The following is a 16,278-nucleotide window of genomic DNA, read 5'->3' on the forward strand; positions in this document are numbered from 1 at the left end:
TGTATAGGTCACGCTCCCTGTTAGCCCTTGGGAAGAAAACAATTGTGTCGAATCTTTGTACATTTTCGTAATAACATGCAAATATTTACACATGGTCTCTTAGTACACTTAGTACTACTTAGTACACTTGGTAATCTTAGTGTGGCCTTTGTGTGTTGGAGTTCGCACGTTCTGTCGTTGCAACATTTGTTTTAATGTACATTTAAAACTGCATTGTCAATAGGTTTGAATGTTCGAGTTTTTTGTATGCAGGACGTTTTTCAGTTACAGTTTTGTTTTGTTCTGATTGAATAAAATAGAATTGAAATGATTGGGCAGTGGCGCTGTCACCACATAAATAAAGGCGGGTCTTTCACTTAGTTTATCCAATAAACGTTTACGGTTTCGAACAATGGCTTTTGATTGGTTCCAGGGCACTTCCGTATATCTCATCTGTTCAGACGATTGCGCGAAGCCCGCGATTTACGAAAAGGAAAATCTGTAAACACTATGTATTGATTCCAAACTTACCCCTGTCCGTGGTTTCGACGTCTTAAAAACGAGAGTGGCTGTTGCGACCCCGTTTGGAGCTCGCTGAAACGCAACTTTGTTTGAAGTGCGATTCGTAGACAGCATGCTAACATGTATAAGCTAATAACACAGGGGAGTTAGCGTTTCCTTGTCGACTGTCGTCAACAAACCGCGGCGTCCATTGTATGCTTCAAAGGCATCCAATTTGATTTGGTGAGTCTCGCATCAAATTTCTCTCACCCTAACGCGTTTACAAGACGGTAATTCAGTTCTCGTGGGTCACCGATAGCAGCCGGAGAACCCACAACAACAATGTCACTCGCCACCGAGTCTCGTTTTGAAGCCGCACGGCACTTCGCGGAGAAAGGAGCGACTATTTGCGTGGTACCCGATCTCTCCTCCGACCTGCTGGGGGACGAGTTCGACTTGAACAAGTCCTTCCCCTGTGCTCAGAGACCACTGCAGAAAAGAAACATGTTGGAATTGCAACGACGTTACTTTTGTAGACCATCCCCAGGTAAGCGATGGCCACAGAGGACACAGAACACCTTATGTACAAACGGCATCAGCTCTTTTTTATTTATCAGCCAGACCAGTGCCACAGACGAGATCTATAAAAAAAGAGAAAGAACTTGCTGTTTTTATTTCCATTAAATTGTGATAATTCCCAACATTATATTGTCTTCATTTCTCTTGGCTGCATTGGTGATGTTTGATTTTTGTTACATTTGGTGATGTTTTTTTTGCTTCAATAGCAGCAACAAAGCCCCCATTGTCCTGCATGCATCCTGACTCGGACACATCTATTGACGTCCTCCCGTGCTCATCCACAATGTCAGAGACAGAAGACAAGCTTTATAGTCAGCTTGTTTCAACAGATTTGGGGCTGCCCGTCTCGCTACTGGCACTCAACCCAAACAAAGTGCTTCTGACGGTAGATCGCAAAAGCAGAGAGGTACAGTTGTCTCGTGTTTAGAACAGTGATTACCCAAACGTTGCCGCAGCACGTTATTGATTCCACAGCAAGGAAATGTACTGGTTTTGGTAGAAAAATGATCATGTCCAATATGAAGAAAAACAACAGGCATTAAATCTAATATCTACCATATCTGTCCCTTAGCTCAGTAAAAGTTGGGAAACACTGTTTTAGAACATGTTAAATGAATAAAAAAAACTCATTATTATTGTTACTTATTATTATTAAATTTTTTTTAGATAATATCAGCCAACGATCAAGCCTACAAACTGTTTGCGTGCACCCCAGAAGAGTTGAACGGAACAAAATTGATGTCCATTTTGAAGAAAACCACTCAGGTCTTGGAAGATGCGTTGCCTGAGGACTGTCTGCTAATGGATGGCAGTGTTGCATCAGTATCTGGCCAAGTGGTATATTGCCGACCCTTTCAAGCATCTTGACCTTTGCCGCAAACAAATACTCGTCATCATTATTGGGAGATGTAGAATCTGTTCTCACGGTGAAGTGTATAGTCACTCTTGCCTTCCTCTTCTTGTAGGTTGATGTTCTGACACCGTCTGGCGAGATGCCAATGTTGGCGTGCACCCACCGAGCGTCACAAAATGGAGAACATCTCCTCGTCAAGATGGAGAATGTGGAACGGATTTCCGCTTCTCTGACGTTTACGCAAGATGTGAGTTGAGTTTTATGCAGCGGCCTTAATCTTTTTCCTACGTGCAATATCTCCGTCGTCGTACTGTTTTAACATGTTATTTGGCAGCAACCGCATTAGATTCACCTTCATAATGTGATACAAGAACTTAATGATAAATTCAAACTTGGAAGAAAAAAAAATCAGTGTGGTAACATGTACAAATCACACCCCTTCCAACTCCCAAAGTTTGTTCCTCCATTCCGTACGCAATCATTTTAGCTCACAGTGCCACCCAAAGTAGTCTGATTAATATTTTTTAGTATTATTATCAATTGATGACAATTTCTAAACTCATAGTTTGGGTTATAATTTAGTTTCCGATTACAAGTGCTTTTGGTTTTTATTCCCCTTCAGGGCAATATTCTTACCTGTGACTCAGCATTTGCTCATCTCCATGGATACCACCATCCGGAGGATTTAAAAGGACTCTCTGTTATGGAGCTAATCCCATCTTTACAAATCCCCCTGCACTGTCAGGCATTGCCCAAAGTAAGCACAATTTGCTTCCACACTCCACCACTCGGGAAAGGAAAGCCGCGTCCCGCAATATCTCTGTTTGGGTGTTCATATCAGACTTGTGCTTTCTTGTTCCCCCGTAGATGCTCAGGGTTCAGAGAGTGTGTGGTAGGAGTAGAGAAGGCGCATCGCTGCCGCTGTGCGTTAAGCTTCAGGGGGCGGTACAATGCGCAAGACCCCAACAACAGCACAGTGGGATGAGCCTCTGCAGAGAAAATGCGCACAAGGCAGAAGACTTGCGACCCGAACATTGTCAGCAATCTGGTAAATTGTTTTACTATCAGTGCGGTTCACCATCAAGACGCAGCGGTTTAATACTAGAGAATAAATTTGCAGTCAAATTTAATTTAGAACGTTTTCCACCTCATAGTCAGTCGTACGCTCAACATTTGAGTTGTTGCGGAGGGCAAAAAAAGTAGTGAAAGGAATTTCAATGATTTCTTGATTCGTGCACTATTCACACGAGTTGATTTTCGCCAGTCCTTGAAAAGTTTGACTCAACGTTTCATGGATTGTTCTCTTTTTTTTTAATGAGTTTACGCAGGCATCAAGGGAAACGGCAGGGCCCTCTCCGCCAGCCCCACACTGGAGTACAATGGAACCATCTGGGCATTTGCCCCAGTGTGCAGCCTCCTCCTGCTGCAAGCTGACGGCTCAATCTACAGCATCCACGATCGACAGGCACTCGGTCTGTTTGGCTACAACAAGGACGAGCTCCTCGGAAAGGTTCGCCAACGAGGGCGGCTGCGAGAGGCCGAATGGTGTGGCCTCTTTTGACAAGCCTCGTTTGTCAACCGCTGCTGTCTTGTCGTCAACAGTGTGTCACTTTCCTCATGCCCGGTTTTTATGGATGGATGTCCGATTCGGTCAGGAAGATCAGTCCCTTCCCCGAGTCTCAAGCAGAAGCTGTCAAAAGTACAGCGAAATCTGGTGAGCATTTACAGCGCACGGCTGTTTAACCATATCGGAAGTTCACATGGAAACATACAGCGGTGGGCAAAGTGGCCCGCCGTGTATTCACATTAGCAAGAGTCCTTTCATTTATTCTTGTAATCTATCAATGAATTATCCGTCAATAAAATAAAAAATATTGTAAAATAAAAAGACTATTACAATAATTATAATCAAGTTTAAATTTTCATTTATTAAACAATAAATAATAATGAAAATATTACCATGGTGTCGTAAAAAATAAACCCGTGTACGCTCAATGTTTTACAATGGTTCAGTATAACTTATTTTTATATTTTATCACAATAGATTTTAAATAACCTGGCCCATCTGTCTTTTTGTAAATAAAATTAAATGACATTTGACTTGAACACAAGTTTATCCGCCCCAAATGTGCCTTTGACCGAACGTTCATTGTTCCCTTGACCGCAGACATCGACCCGTCCTCGCTGGTGGCTGGAGACATGGCCATGGTACAGGAAGCCTGCCGATGGAGATCCTCCACGGGCAGAGGCCGAATCTTCACCGGCAACTGCACCAGACTTGACAAACGGGGAAGCGCTCTGTCCACGCTGTCTTCTCCCGCTGTCTCTTCCACACGTGTATTTAAGTAAGTCCTTTGGGCATCACAGTCATTTCATAAGGTTGTCTACCTGTTCTTTTTTTTTTGTTTTGTTTTGTTGTGCTCATTATAATCCCTAAAGGGATAAATATGTGTTGAACCGTTGAAAACCGTAGGGCGTGGGAGGTCATCACACTCAGACTTGCATGGATTGTTTTTGCAGTATATAGGAAATACAGAAATTGACGCCGTCTTCGGTTTATTGTCCTGACGCATACGATGTTTGCGCTTGTACAATCTGTGCAATATGCTTGGTAGCCCAGCGGCATATAAATATGCTGTCACGTCACCGCCTCATTTCCCTTTCATCATTTCAATGTTACATTTGTGTTTTCATAACGACTGGTCCTTTTTATTTACCGCAATTATGACAACACCACCTCATTATCTTGGGTTAGTAATAGACAACAGTGCGTCGTGACCTTTGTACATATTTTGGTGGCGTCCGTGCAGGAGCTGGAAACTGAAGAAGCCCCTGTCAATGAAAGTCACTGGAATCCGAACCATGAAATTGGAGTTCTTTGTATCTCTTACGCCATCTGGTGGACATGCACTGTGGCACGCTTTGTCAGAAGTCAAGTTTATGTCCGTAGCCGAGTGAGCAACATTTAACACAAAATGTGGCGTTGTACAATGTTAACTAGACTTGTGTGAGAGCCCATTAAAAAAAAAAAAACGACGCCGTGGACAAAGACCTCTCTGTAGAAACACAGTTAACTACTATCCATTTTCCCCCCCACAGTGCTAATGACACCGAAGAGCTGTTGCAGCAGGCAGCCCAGGTCGCTGCCGGTAGTAGCCACTCCTCAAGGACAGGCGAGAACACTGAAGCTCTCCTGAAGACGTTTGTCTGGGTGGACCAGCCCGAGGGAGATGCCGCCTGCATGCTTTCTAGTGAGCAACCCGTACAGAAACATGAAGAGCCGCGCCTGGAAAATGAAATCAGTGCAGGTATTGGCCAACATCCTGGTTTGCTCCTGATAATCACTTGTACATTATGTCTTTGCAAAATAACGATTTCTATTCCCGCCATCCTCAGGCACTCCCGCTCAGAACGAGCAAGCTTTTGGAAGTGCGGGTATCAAGTCTTCGGGTGTTGACAAAGACCCACGCCCGTGTACATCCGTCCTGCAAAACTCCAGTTTTGAGGTCATTTCAATGGAAAGCAGGTGCGCTTCTCACTTTTACCACCATTTTAATTTTTTTTTGTGTGTGTGTTTTTGAAATTTAACCACCTCTCCTGAGTGTTTTCATTATGCTCTTCAAAAGTATGCGTAAACGTCTCTCCTGTTGGATGAAAATATTCAGTACCGCCGTGTTCCAGGTCTTCCTCCGGCTTTTGCGAAAAGTTTGCTGGCCACGGCGGTTCCGGTCCATGCCGGGCAGAGATGAGCTGTTTCCTGGATCTCGACAGCAACGGCGACCTGGTGACCCGAGCGCTGGCTGACTTGGATCTGAGCAGTGCTGTGCTTATCAGCCTCCAAGGGGGCAGTGATGAAAACCGGCACTCCATGACCTCCTGCGATACGGCCGAGCTCCTGCGCACACCCTCTCCGTGCGACGTCGAACCCGAAGATCGGCCCGTCGACGCCAATAAGGAGGCCAAGAATCGCTCGGCGGACGGGCAGTTGGAGAACCGTGCTGGGACGGATCAGTGGGCCGCTCTTTCGTCCGTTCACAAAGAAAGCGAGCAGGAATTCTGCTTGAATGGGAATAAAGGCGAGGTGCAGTCGACAACGGACCTTCCCGCTACATCCACACCAAAGAAACAGAAGATGGAAACGGCTGCGCTCAAGTCAGATGCGCCGCAGTTACTGGAGGGACGTTTTGAAGGAAGCGCTTACCACAGAGATGGCACGAGAGTCGGTACGGTTTAATTCAACTTAATTCAGTGATTTAATTTCCAACCCCCCCCTCAAAAAATTAATGCCACACCAATTTAGTGAAATGGTTGGAATCAATGGATCAGATTACTCCGAGTGGTCTAACGTAAACTTTCACCAAGAGATGCAACGTCATAAAATACAAACATCCCACTGGCATTGCAATAGCTCAGCAAATGAAAACATTTTCTGGTCGTCTTACTCGAATTGTCCGCCTAATGATCGATGGTCTCGCTATTTAAATCCCCTCTCCAGAGGTGCAGTGTGATGTGGTCAGAGCCGACCTTTCCGATGGAAAACCAATCTTCTGCGTGTGGATGAGCAAGGCCGGCCAACAGTGGTCAGTGTCGCAAAGAGATCGATCCCTGCTCGACAAATCAGCAGCCAGTCTTGGAGAGGTCAGTTGGTTGAGAAGAAAAAAAAAATTATAACAATAATTCAAGTGATACATTCAGAGACTTATTTATCTGTCCCGTGTGACTTTATTCCAACATCCCTCCCTCAGAGAATCGGCGAGGCGTGTCACGGCGAGGCTCTGCGCTCCACCCTGGACCTCGAACACTCTCGGGCATGCGACGGGCAGTTTGAAGAAGAGTACAAGCCTATTAAAGCCGTCGGTAAAGGAGCCTTCGGTTTTGTCTGGAAGGCAATAAGGCGCTGTGATGGACAAGAGGTAAGAATATTCACATACGCCTGGCAAAAATACTGATGCTTTGTACAAAAGTGAAAGAACGGATACTTGTAAAAGTTCAAGTACAGATATATGAAAATCATCATTCAATGTAAGATACTCTGCTCTAGTGCTCGAAAAGTAGACTTGACCTTACCGAATCATTGACCTTTGCAGACAGTTGTGAAGTTCATCAGCAAGGCGAGGATCGTGAGCGACTGCTGGGTAGACGACCCGATGCTGGGCCTCGTCAGTCAGGAGATCGCCATCCTGACTCGAGTGCAACATCACAACATCGTCAAGGTAACCGCCTCGGCCTGCGTCAACCTCTCAATTTGAATGAAAAGGAGACGCAAAACCTTCGATAGAAAAAGTTGGAAAAGTACAAATTATTATAAGGCAGCCGCCGCATCGATGGCTTCATCTTTGTGTGTTTTTTGCTCGACTCTGCCGCCAGGTGCTGGAGGTCTTTGAGAACGGCAGTTACTTCCAGATGGTCATGGAGAAACACGGAGACGGTTTGGACCTCTTTGAATTCATTGACATGCAGCCACGACTGGACGAGCCGCTGGCCAGCTACATCTTTCGACAGGTGCGTACAGGATAACGTATCGAAGTTCCCGTTATGGCTTGATTGGAACTGCACCTTTTGTCTTTCACTCCACAGCTGGTAGCGGCGGTCTTCTACCTGAGGTCAAAGAACATCCTGCACAGAGACATCAAAGACGAAAACATCATCATTGACAAGTGTTTCCACATTCGCCTCATCGACTTTGGCTCTGCGGCGACGATGGCTCCTGGGAAGCTCTTTTTCAATTTCTGTGGCACGCTCGAGTACTGCTCCCCAGAAGTGCTTCAAGGAAACCCGTATGTGTATATCATCGCATCTTTGCAAAAAAAAAAAAATACATGCTTTTTTTTCCCATTTTGTTTTGATAACCGCAGCGCTGGCCCAAGTGTACAATTTTAGAGAGGATTATGTTTGTCATTGTTCTCCCAAAGCATTACGCCTGGCAACAGGATCCCACCGTGAGAGCACCGTTTCCACTCCTTTACGACTTTGACGGGCCATAAACTTTGATGACGTGCCTTTTAAATTACACGCGTACAACGATCATAAAAGTTATTTAAAACGTTTGCTGGATGTGAACGAAGTGATGAACACGCGTTTGCTTGTCGTCTCATATTGACACAACCAAGTTCCTATGAGATCATTGTGGCGGGTGGTTAATGTGTGCTGATGCGTCCTTTGTGTAGCTACAAGGGTCCCGAGTTGGAGATGTGGTCTCTGGGGGTTTTGCTCTACACGCTGCTGTTCAGCGAGAACCCCTTCTGTGGTGTGGCCGAGATCCTGGATGCCCAACTCAAGCCCCCTTTTCCACTCTCCTCAGGTATTTACATTGGCTAATTCTCGCTTGTTTCTCAAATCAACTTGTCCCATTGAAATGAATGGACACGTCATCAATCCGTTCTTGCGTCTCACCTGAAAGGTAGTTTAATGAATGGTACACGAGCACAAATTGTACTAACACCACAGTTGAACAAACAAACATGCACACTTGTACTATACGCGCTTTGTTTGTTAAAGACTTGTCCCTGTTGTATGGATCAGAACTGAACAGTGTGTTATGTGGGCTGCTGCACTCTGACCCCACCCTGAGGATGACCCTGGACCAGCTGCTTCTGCAGCCCTGGATCAGCCAGCCCATTTCGCTGGCCGAGTACACTTGGACGGAGGTGTTCCCTGCAACTCAAAGCAATTGTGAGTACTCGAGAATTGAAGACTTGGATCCAAATTATGAATTTGTGTCTTAAATGCAGCACACGCACACATTTGTTCGATACTATTTGTAGTACAAGGAATAACATAAAGCACATGACTAATTATCTGTGTTGCACTTTTTAATAGGCTCACTGCAGCGCCACGAGTCCATTCCCCAAAGGTATGGAGGTCAAGACTTGTTCCCAGATCAAGGTGATGACACTCTTCTGGATGAGGAGGACGAAGAAGACCAGTTGTCCATGGCGGCCTTGGAATCGGAGCTCCAGAAATACCTCCATGAAAACTAGAGACTGAATAAAGCCCAGCCGTCCAGCCAATGTTTGTTTTGTCTACGGAAGTTACCGCAACGAAGGTAAAATACATTTTGTGGAGCAACTTCTTAAGTTCATGTATTTTTTATTTATTCTTTTTAGGTCTTTTTAAAGCAGTAAAAGCTTAGCAGTACCTCACATATTTCATCAGTTCATCTGTATAATTAAAACCGTAAAAAAGATGAGACCTCAAAATGAAGTTTTTTTTAAATATCAATTTGATTTTAACACTAAATGGAATATAAATTATATTTATCTTATCTATTTATTTTTATCCACAACTACATATTTTACCTTGATTTTGAATGTTTGTCCTCGTCTGTAATAAATGAAATACATTTGTTTTGCAATTTGTACAAGCAACATGCAACACTATTTTACCTCGGGATGTTTTGATACAAGTCTGTGTGATTTTATAAAGATTAAAAATCTTTTTGGGGGAAAAAACTCCTGATTCCTCTTTATTTTTTGTCGGCTAACTAACTTGCCACACAAATACTATTTTGGTTTGGTTTTGAAGAGGCGTTGCTTTATAGTGGACAAGAGATCTGGAAAGGATGTACCTGTGCAGTCCTGTGGGAATATGTTGTTGCATCTGTTTCAACGCTACGATGTTCATAAAAGTTAGGATGCAGTTCAGCAGAACGCAAACCTCCACTGAGAGTTAACAATTCATTTTTAATACGTGTATAAAAATAAGAAAATAATTGTTGAAATGTGAGGCGGAACTATATTTCACCGTCACCGTTGATGCACGGACTTATTTAGGAGAGAGACGAAACATGACCGCTCGTTTTGCCATATATCGGGTGAGTAAAATATAGGTACAACTAAAACACTCAAGGTTTAACGGGTTTTGTACTTTATACTTGTTTGGAATATCATTTATTTAATTTATCTATTTTATTAAAGCTATATCTATTTTCATGACATTCATATTCGCCGATACTGCTTCTTGTGATCCGCCAAACAGCGTTAACCTTGATTTTACTCCTCCTAATTGGTAACTAAATCGGCAATATTAACAGCTATTCCGTCTTTGCGCAGGTCCTGTGCCATGTGACAAACACCACCACATCCATATTCAGTCCGCTTCAGTCAAGTAGATGCTTGCAGCGTTCCTGTACGCAGTGGAGATTGCTTTGTTCTCCGAGCAGAAACCTGCTGCCAAATGTTGCCAACAACGACCCAGCATCCCCGCAGAGGCACATCGTTCCAGAATTGTCCCTCCCCTGTCTGCTTGACATGGGCTTCACGCAAACACAGGCTGAGCAAATCTGTGAATTTGTGTGCAAAGCCAGTGGTGGGAATGCCACCAAGCACTGTCTGTCAATACTCACGGTTCTCTTCATGTTGGGCCTCAACCCCTCCAGCGTGATGAAAGTATTGACTAAATGTCCCACTATTTACACCATCAAGGAGTCACTTCTCCAGGAGCGGATAGGCAATCTACGCAAACTCGGTTTAGTCGAAGGTGAGCTTGTGAGCGCGCACTTGTTTCTCTCTTTGTTCAACTGTGTAAAAGGACTGTAACTCCATCCAGGCAGTCTGCAGCGGGTGGTGGTGCACTACCCTGCCATCCTGACGTTGCCGGTGAAGAAGATAAAACACGTGACCATGTTCCTCAGGGAGAAGTGTCTGTTTACCGTCCAGCAGGTCACCCAGATCCTCAGAGACAGTCCGGCCATCGTGCATGAAGACCTGGCTCAGCTGGAGTACAAGTTTCAGGTCGGAATTACATTCCAGTAGAGGTACCACGGTCAACTGCAGTACATTCTGTGAGACTTTCCAACTTATTCTGGTTTAAAATAATTTCCTGTTGAGTGCAATTATAATGCAAATTATTAGTATTGTTATTTTGTGTTAGTGTAGGTTACATATTGGACAAAAAAGATGAACCTTTGTACATTGGTAAAACTAAATTTCCTGTCCAATCAAACGGCGCTGAGCTGAGCTGAGCTGATCTGCTGAGGTAGAATATTAGCTTAGTGGTCAGCGAATCGGAGACATGGAGGCGGCATAGGTTCGGTCCTAGGAGTAAAAATGCCACCGGTTGCACATATCTGCCGCCAATCGTGGATGAATGCACATTTGTGGCATCTCCCCCACCCTCCTGAAGACAAAACCCCCCCAAAATACTCGATCGTGGGTTGCAAAGTAGATCTTGGGTCAGAAAAGGTTGGACGCCACTGTCTTGAGGCTCTTTTAACTGCAAGTCACGTGCATTTGTTTCACATCATGGAAATGAAGTCACATCATGATTGCGTCACTGCACATTATTCAATAAGTTACCGATGAATTTATCATAAGTTGTCTACATTAATTCGAATGGAATCAAGGGCAGCAAACATAAGAAAAGTCTGTTCCACATGTTAGACTGAAAACTTACTGACTTCCTCTCAACTCGATCAATCATTAAGTTGCCCACTACCGTTTATCGTCTTCCTCATTTATTGACCTTTACAAGGAAGCCGCCTCCTCCGTTGTCTTCTCTCAACACCTTTTTCATTTTTTTTTTCCCACAGTACGTCTACTTCCGAATGGGCATCAAACAAGCCGAGATGGTGAAGCACAGGTTGTTTCGTTCCACGCTGGAGGAGCTGCGCGTGCGCCACACTTTCCTGGAGCGCAGAGGCTTATACCAAACCCCCGACAAGAAAGGGCAGACCGTCATCGCCAACCCGAAACTGGATAGCGTCCTCAACATGGACCTGGATACCTTCCTGCTGGCGCACGCCGCCAACGCGTCAGTCGAGGAGTATGACGTCTTTCGGAGACTGCTGGCCAGAGAGTGGACGCAAGAGGAGCGTCACCACGGCGACCGCCAAGCGGAGATGGAGGACAGTGATGATGATGAGGATGAGGAGGAGGAGGAAGAGGAGGATGAGATGGAAGGCAAGGAAAGCTACAGAAGGAAGAGGAAAAAAAATAAAAGTAGTGACACATGAATGAGAGAACTACAAAGAAGACTCCATTGTACAGTCCGGACAATCACATCAAAGTGTTCACACTGACGATGTGATTAAACATGACAAGGGGCTGGATTTATTTTTATTTTTTTTGTGGTAATATTACAACAGTGAATTTACAAGAATAACGTTTTATAATAATCTATTAACTATTATAATAATCTTTATTAACTCATTAATAATTAATTAATCAATTAATTATTATTATTATTAATCTAATCTATTATTACATAATATAATCTATTCAATTAACTTGAGGGGGAGTTTCTACAACGATAAATTTGTAGAAATATGAACGAGCTTTATTCCAACTTGTGACCAGCCGAATGAAAAAATCTGGTTGTGATTTTGCGAGAAAACATTTGTAACTTCCTGGGGTTGGAAAAATTATGGAATTATGGGGCATGAAGTTAATAATTTTTCTCCTCAAAATGTTTGACACCCTTTCTAAAAGATTAGTTTTCTTGTCATACAATTTATAAAGTGAATTTAAGATAAGATAAGATATCCTTTATTCGTCCCACACTGGGGAAATTTACAGCCTCCAGCAGCAAGAATGTATGTAGAAAGAAGAGAGAGAAAAAAAACAACAAACATCTTTCAATTAAATGCAATATGAACACAAAATGGATAAATCGCAGTACTATTTACAATTTTCCTTCACATCATTTAATTACTATTTATAACAGTATTGTTGCAAGCGTGGCTCAAATGACCCCCGCCAAGGCCCAGCGATCCTAATTTGGGTCATTTCTGTGAAATCTGAATTTATTTTTTTATGTACTTTATACAACTTCTGTCATCCTCACCCTTTTGTTTTACGATGATAGGCGACCTTGTAAAAATCGGACTTTAATTGACGAAATATGTTTTAAAATATCAAGCTGGTGCCTGCGGTTTTGAACTCAAATGCATACGTCGAGTTCATTTTCCAGCAAATTCCCCGAAACAAATCCGCTGTTTAAAAAAAAAAAATCCAAAGCGTCTTGTAACAAACGTTGGAAAAAGCTCCACCCCGTTCCTATGTGACAGTTAAGTGGCCGCAGCTTTGCTTTGCATCTCTGCCATCATCCGTGCGAGTCAACACGGAACCCATCAGATAAGCGCAGGCGGCAGAAAAACACCCTGTGATTTACACAAGATTTCAACCCTAATGGACGTGCGTCGCACATCGCGTTCAAATGGACGTGAGGTAAGAAAACTGAACTTTGCCCGCTCAATTATTTCTTGATAAGGACGTTTAAGTCTCAATCGAAACATTTGATTTTTTTTTCCTTTGCCTTAAGTGTTTTATAGTGTAGTTGAGATAAACAGTCATTTATCCTGAAAGTATTTTCAAGTCAAAATGTGGTTGTGTTGATATTTTAAAATCAGATGTGCTATTTTTTTTTTTTTTTCCGCCTGAACCTCATAATGTATTCGACATTGCATATGATTAGATCCTGAATATTTCGCAATGATGTCATAGCAACCATACAATTGTGCCACGTACTCTGTGCGCCACCACATTATTTTAGTTTGACCTGCTCACTCACAAAAAATCACTTTTTATTCATCAGGGAGTTTTGATCGGTCACAATGCTGAATCAGGATAATTTTTTTTTTCAAACGGGTGTGTAGACTTTTTATGCTCACTGCATCTGATGCTAGTTTGTTTTTTTTTAAACGTTTGTTACCATGTGGGGCGGCCCGGTAGTCCAGTGGTTAGCACGTCGGCTTCACAGTGCAGAGGTACCGGGTTCGATTCCAGCTCCGGCCACCCTGTGTGGAGTTTGCATGTTCTCCCCGGGCCTGCGTGGGTTTTCTCCGGGTGCTCCGGTTTCCTCCCACATTCCAAAAACATGCGTGGCAGGCTGATTGGACGCTCTAAATTGTCCCTAGGTGTGATAGTGAGCGTGGATGGTTGTTCGTCTCTGTGTGCCCTGCGGTTGGCTGGCAACCGATTCAGGGTGTCCCCCGCCTACTGCCCGAAGACAGCTGGGATAGGCTCCAGCACCCCCCGCGGCCCTCGTGAGGATCAAGCGGCTCGCAAGATGAATGAATGAATGAATGTTACCATGTGCAGATCATCAATTTCAAGAAAAGCAATGTTAATTTCCATATATTTACTGTAGATATTCAGAGACGTGAAAAATGTTGCTGACGTCGACCGACGGGAAGCTGCCGGAAGACAAACTTGAGCAAGACAAAATGAGCGCCGAGCCCATTCTGATGAGCAACCTGACGCAGGAGTGGGTGGCGAGCCTTCGACGCTGGCACCTGGAGCTCTTCTTCATCCCCACCACCGTGGTGGTCACCCTGGCCACCATGCTGGTGAACCCCATCCTGTTGGCGTGCATCTTGGCATCGCGAGCCTTACGCCGGGAGACGCGCTACCTCCTGGTGGCCAACACCTTGGCGGCGGACATGTTGTTCCTCACCCTCAACCTGACTACCGCCGTCCTCAACGCGGCCCGGCTCGAAGTCCCGTGGCTGGCGTGCGAGCTGCTCACGGCCGTCACCGTCACGGCCTACTGCTGCGCCATCCTCACCGTCACCCTCATGGTGGTGGACACCTACGCGGCCGTGCGCTGGCCGCTGCACTACCACGACCTTCTCCCGCCCGCTCGAGCCCACAGAATCCTGCTGGGGGCGTGGGTACTGGCAGCGAGCTACCCGTTCACGCTGGTCATCCTGATGGAGATGGAGAGGGAGAACCTACGCGGGAACCCCGCCGTGTGCCTGGTCCTCATCTCCCTGGGTTTCATTCAAGCCCAAAACACGGCGGGGATTAACATCTATTTCTTCGTGGCCGCTCTCATCTGCGCCGCGCTCATCTTCTACTGCTACGTTCGCCTCTACATGGAAACCAGAACCCAAGGCATCTGGCAGAGTCGCTTCTCCAGAGCTCGGGTCACCGTGTTGGCCCACGGGGTCCTGCTCCTTCTTTACTTTGCCCCCGGTTTCGTCTTCACCCTGGAGCTGCTTCTGTTTCAGAGTGAAAACGTTAGCCAGGATGTCAGAGTGTGGGTGAGCACGGTTAACATGTGCGTGTTCATGCTTCTTCCCAGGGCGTTTGCTCCTTATCTGTACGGGCTACGCTACCGCGAGATCTCCGACACGCTGTTGCAGCTTCTGCAGCGGCACCGAAGACTCAGCCAGATGACTGTCGCGTAATCACGTTCAGTGACGTCGGCCAAAAACCAACATTGACGACCGTCCTTGGCCTCCGTGTGAGCTTCCGCCCGTGTGAGATGGGCACAAATGGCTCGCTGCTCATACTTCCGAAGAATTTGCGAAGATTTGGAAAACGCCCTTCGAAAACCAGCATCACTAACTTGCTCACATTTACAGACCAGGTACAGAGTTTTTCGTCATAGACTCGTCTCTGATTGAAATTTGATTTGCGGCTTCATGTACATATTTGAATTTAGAGGTCACTGTATAATTTACTCCCCGCTGCTCATGTTCATTAATACTCGTTTTAAACTGATCTGTTGAGTGTTTTATTTAGCCAACTTAATTTTCATGTGCAAGTGCAACTGCCATTTCTACTTTGGTTATGTTTCTAATCTTTGATCCCAATAACGTTGATACATTTGACTTACGATGTTGAGATAATACTTTAGCTCGTGTGTGAATGTATGTAGCGGGTAAATCGAATGACTTGCAGATATTTCCCTATCAACTTTGACGACCATAAGGAGTTTTTAGACGAAAAAAAACGACCATGTGTAGTATGGCGTTTTTAGCCGAAAAAAACGACCATGTATATATAGTAAGGCGTTTTTAGACAAAAAAAAAACGACCATGTATCGAAAGGCGTTTTGAGCTAAAAAAAAAAAACGATCATAAATAGTAAGGCATTTTAACAACAACAAAAAAGACAATGTATAGTAAGGCGTTTTTAGCCGACAAAAAAAACGACCATGTGTAGTAAGGCGTTTTTACCCGAAAAAAGAAAGCCCAATAATGGTGATACATTTGACTTACGATGTTGAGATAATACTTTAGCTCATGTGTTAATGTAATTTGTGTGACAAGAAAAATCAGTAAAGATTGCTAGCAGGTAAATCAAATGACTTGTAGGTATTTCCCGATCACCTTTGACGACAGGTGGAAGTGTGTTAAGTATTCTGCTCATAAAACAAAATCAATCTTTTCAATGCTAGCCTTCAGTGTTTATTTGATCCCATAATACAAAGGGACGGAAAAAAACTCATAACAAAAACCCTAACAAACAGTCCAAAATTCTGTTGCACTTACCCCAAAAAACTCTCACCAAAAAAAAAACGAGTGAATGAAAAATGGTAATAAAAGTACATCCCTGAAAACTCAAGATAGTTCCACATGAAAATGATTCAGTGAGAAATGAAATCGCTCTCCTCTCCTACCACTAGGTGTCAGGTTTTCT

At 44.3% G+C, this 16,278-nt stretch overlaps 3 protein-coding genes across 6 annotated transcripts; all 3 read left to right on the plus strand.

Moving 5' to 3' along the window:
- The first annotated feature begins 66 nt into the window (after positions 1–66).
- pask (PAS domain containing serine/threonine kinase) lies at positions 67–9,363 on the plus strand. Of its 4 annotated transcripts, none has more exons than XM_052088144.1 (21): positions 67–723; positions 800–1,027; positions 1,266–1,465; positions 1,726–1,896; positions 2,025–2,159; positions 2,535–2,669; positions 2,780–2,960; positions 3,232–3,422; positions 3,515–3,626; positions 4,080–4,257; positions 5,012–5,220; positions 5,309–5,438; positions 5,594–6,135; positions 6,408–6,550; positions 6,658–6,825; positions 7,000–7,125; positions 7,280–7,414; positions 7,490–7,689; positions 8,080–8,213; positions 8,435–8,584; positions 8,732–9,363. In XM_052088144.1, the coding sequence occupies exons 2-21, from the start codon at positions 823–825 to the stop codon at positions 8,890–8,892; spliced, it is 3,606 nt and encodes a 1,201-aa protein (XP_051944104.1). In that variant the 5' UTR covers positions 67–723; positions 800–822; the 3' UTR covers positions 8,893–9,363. The 4 variants fall into 4 exon arrangements, with proteins under 4 accessions (XP_051944104.1, XP_051944105.1, XP_051944103.1 ...); XM_052088145.1 differs by having other exon boundaries at positions 803–1,027; XM_052088143.1 differs by having other exon boundaries at positions 67–1,027.
- Positions 9,364–9,553: 190 nt separating this feature from the next.
- Positions 9,554–11,960, plus strand: mterf4 (mitochondrial transcription termination factor 4). The gene is made up of 4 exons (XM_052088207.1): positions 9,554–9,725; positions 9,964–10,390; positions 10,460–10,644; positions 11,442–11,960. Exons 1-4 carry the CDS (start codon positions 9,699–9,701, stop codon positions 11,862–11,864), a joined length of 1,062 nt encoding a protein of 353 aa, XP_051944167.1. The 5' UTR covers positions 9,554–9,698; the 3' UTR covers positions 11,865–11,960.
- A 2,058-nt stretch (positions 11,961–14,018) lies between these two features.
- On the plus strand, positions 14,019–15,461 carry LOC127616551 (probable G-protein coupled receptor 148). Its single transcript, XM_052088210.1, has one exon. It carries the CDS (start codon positions 14,019–14,021, stop codon positions 15,039–15,041), a length of 1,023 nt encoding a protein of 340 aa, XP_051944170.1. The 3' UTR covers positions 15,042–15,461.
- The last annotated feature ends 817 nt before the right edge of the window (positions 15,462–16,278 follow it).

Source organism: Hippocampus zosterae, chromosome 15 (assembly GCF_025434085.1).
Source record: "Hippocampus zosterae strain Florida chromosome 15, ASM2543408v3, whole genome shotgun sequence".
NCBI lineage: Eukaryota > Metazoa > Chordata > Actinopteri > Syngnathiformes > Syngnathidae > Hippocampus > Hippocampus zosterae.

Coding starts and splice junctions, on each gene's coding strand:
- pask (XM_052088143.1), top strand. CDS start 823: ATGTCACTCGCCACCGAGTCTCGTTTTGAAGCCGCACGGCACTTCGCG. Junction 2,961..3,231: donor CGAACATTGTCAGCAATCTG/GTAAATTGTTTT, acceptor TTTTTTAATGAG/TTTACGCAGGCATCAAGGGA. Junction 5,439..5,593: donor GTCATTTCAATGGAAAGCAG/GTGCGCTTCTCA, acceptor GCCGTGTTCCAG/GTCTTCCTCCGGCTTTTGCG.
- mterf4 (XM_052088207.1), top strand. CDS start 9,699: ATGACCGCTCGTTTTGCCATATATCGG. Junction 9,726..9,963: donor CTCGTTTTGCCATATATCGG/GTGAGTAAAATA, acceptor GTCTTTGCGCAG/GTCCTGTGCCATGTGACAAA. Junction 10,645..11,441: donor AGCTGGAGTACAAGTTTCAG/GTCGGAATTACA, acceptor TTTTTCCCACAG/TACGTCTACTTCCGAATGGG.
- LOC127616551 (XM_052088210.1), top strand. CDS start 14,019: ATGTTGCTGACGTCGACCGACGGGAAGCTGCCGGAAGACAAACTTGAG.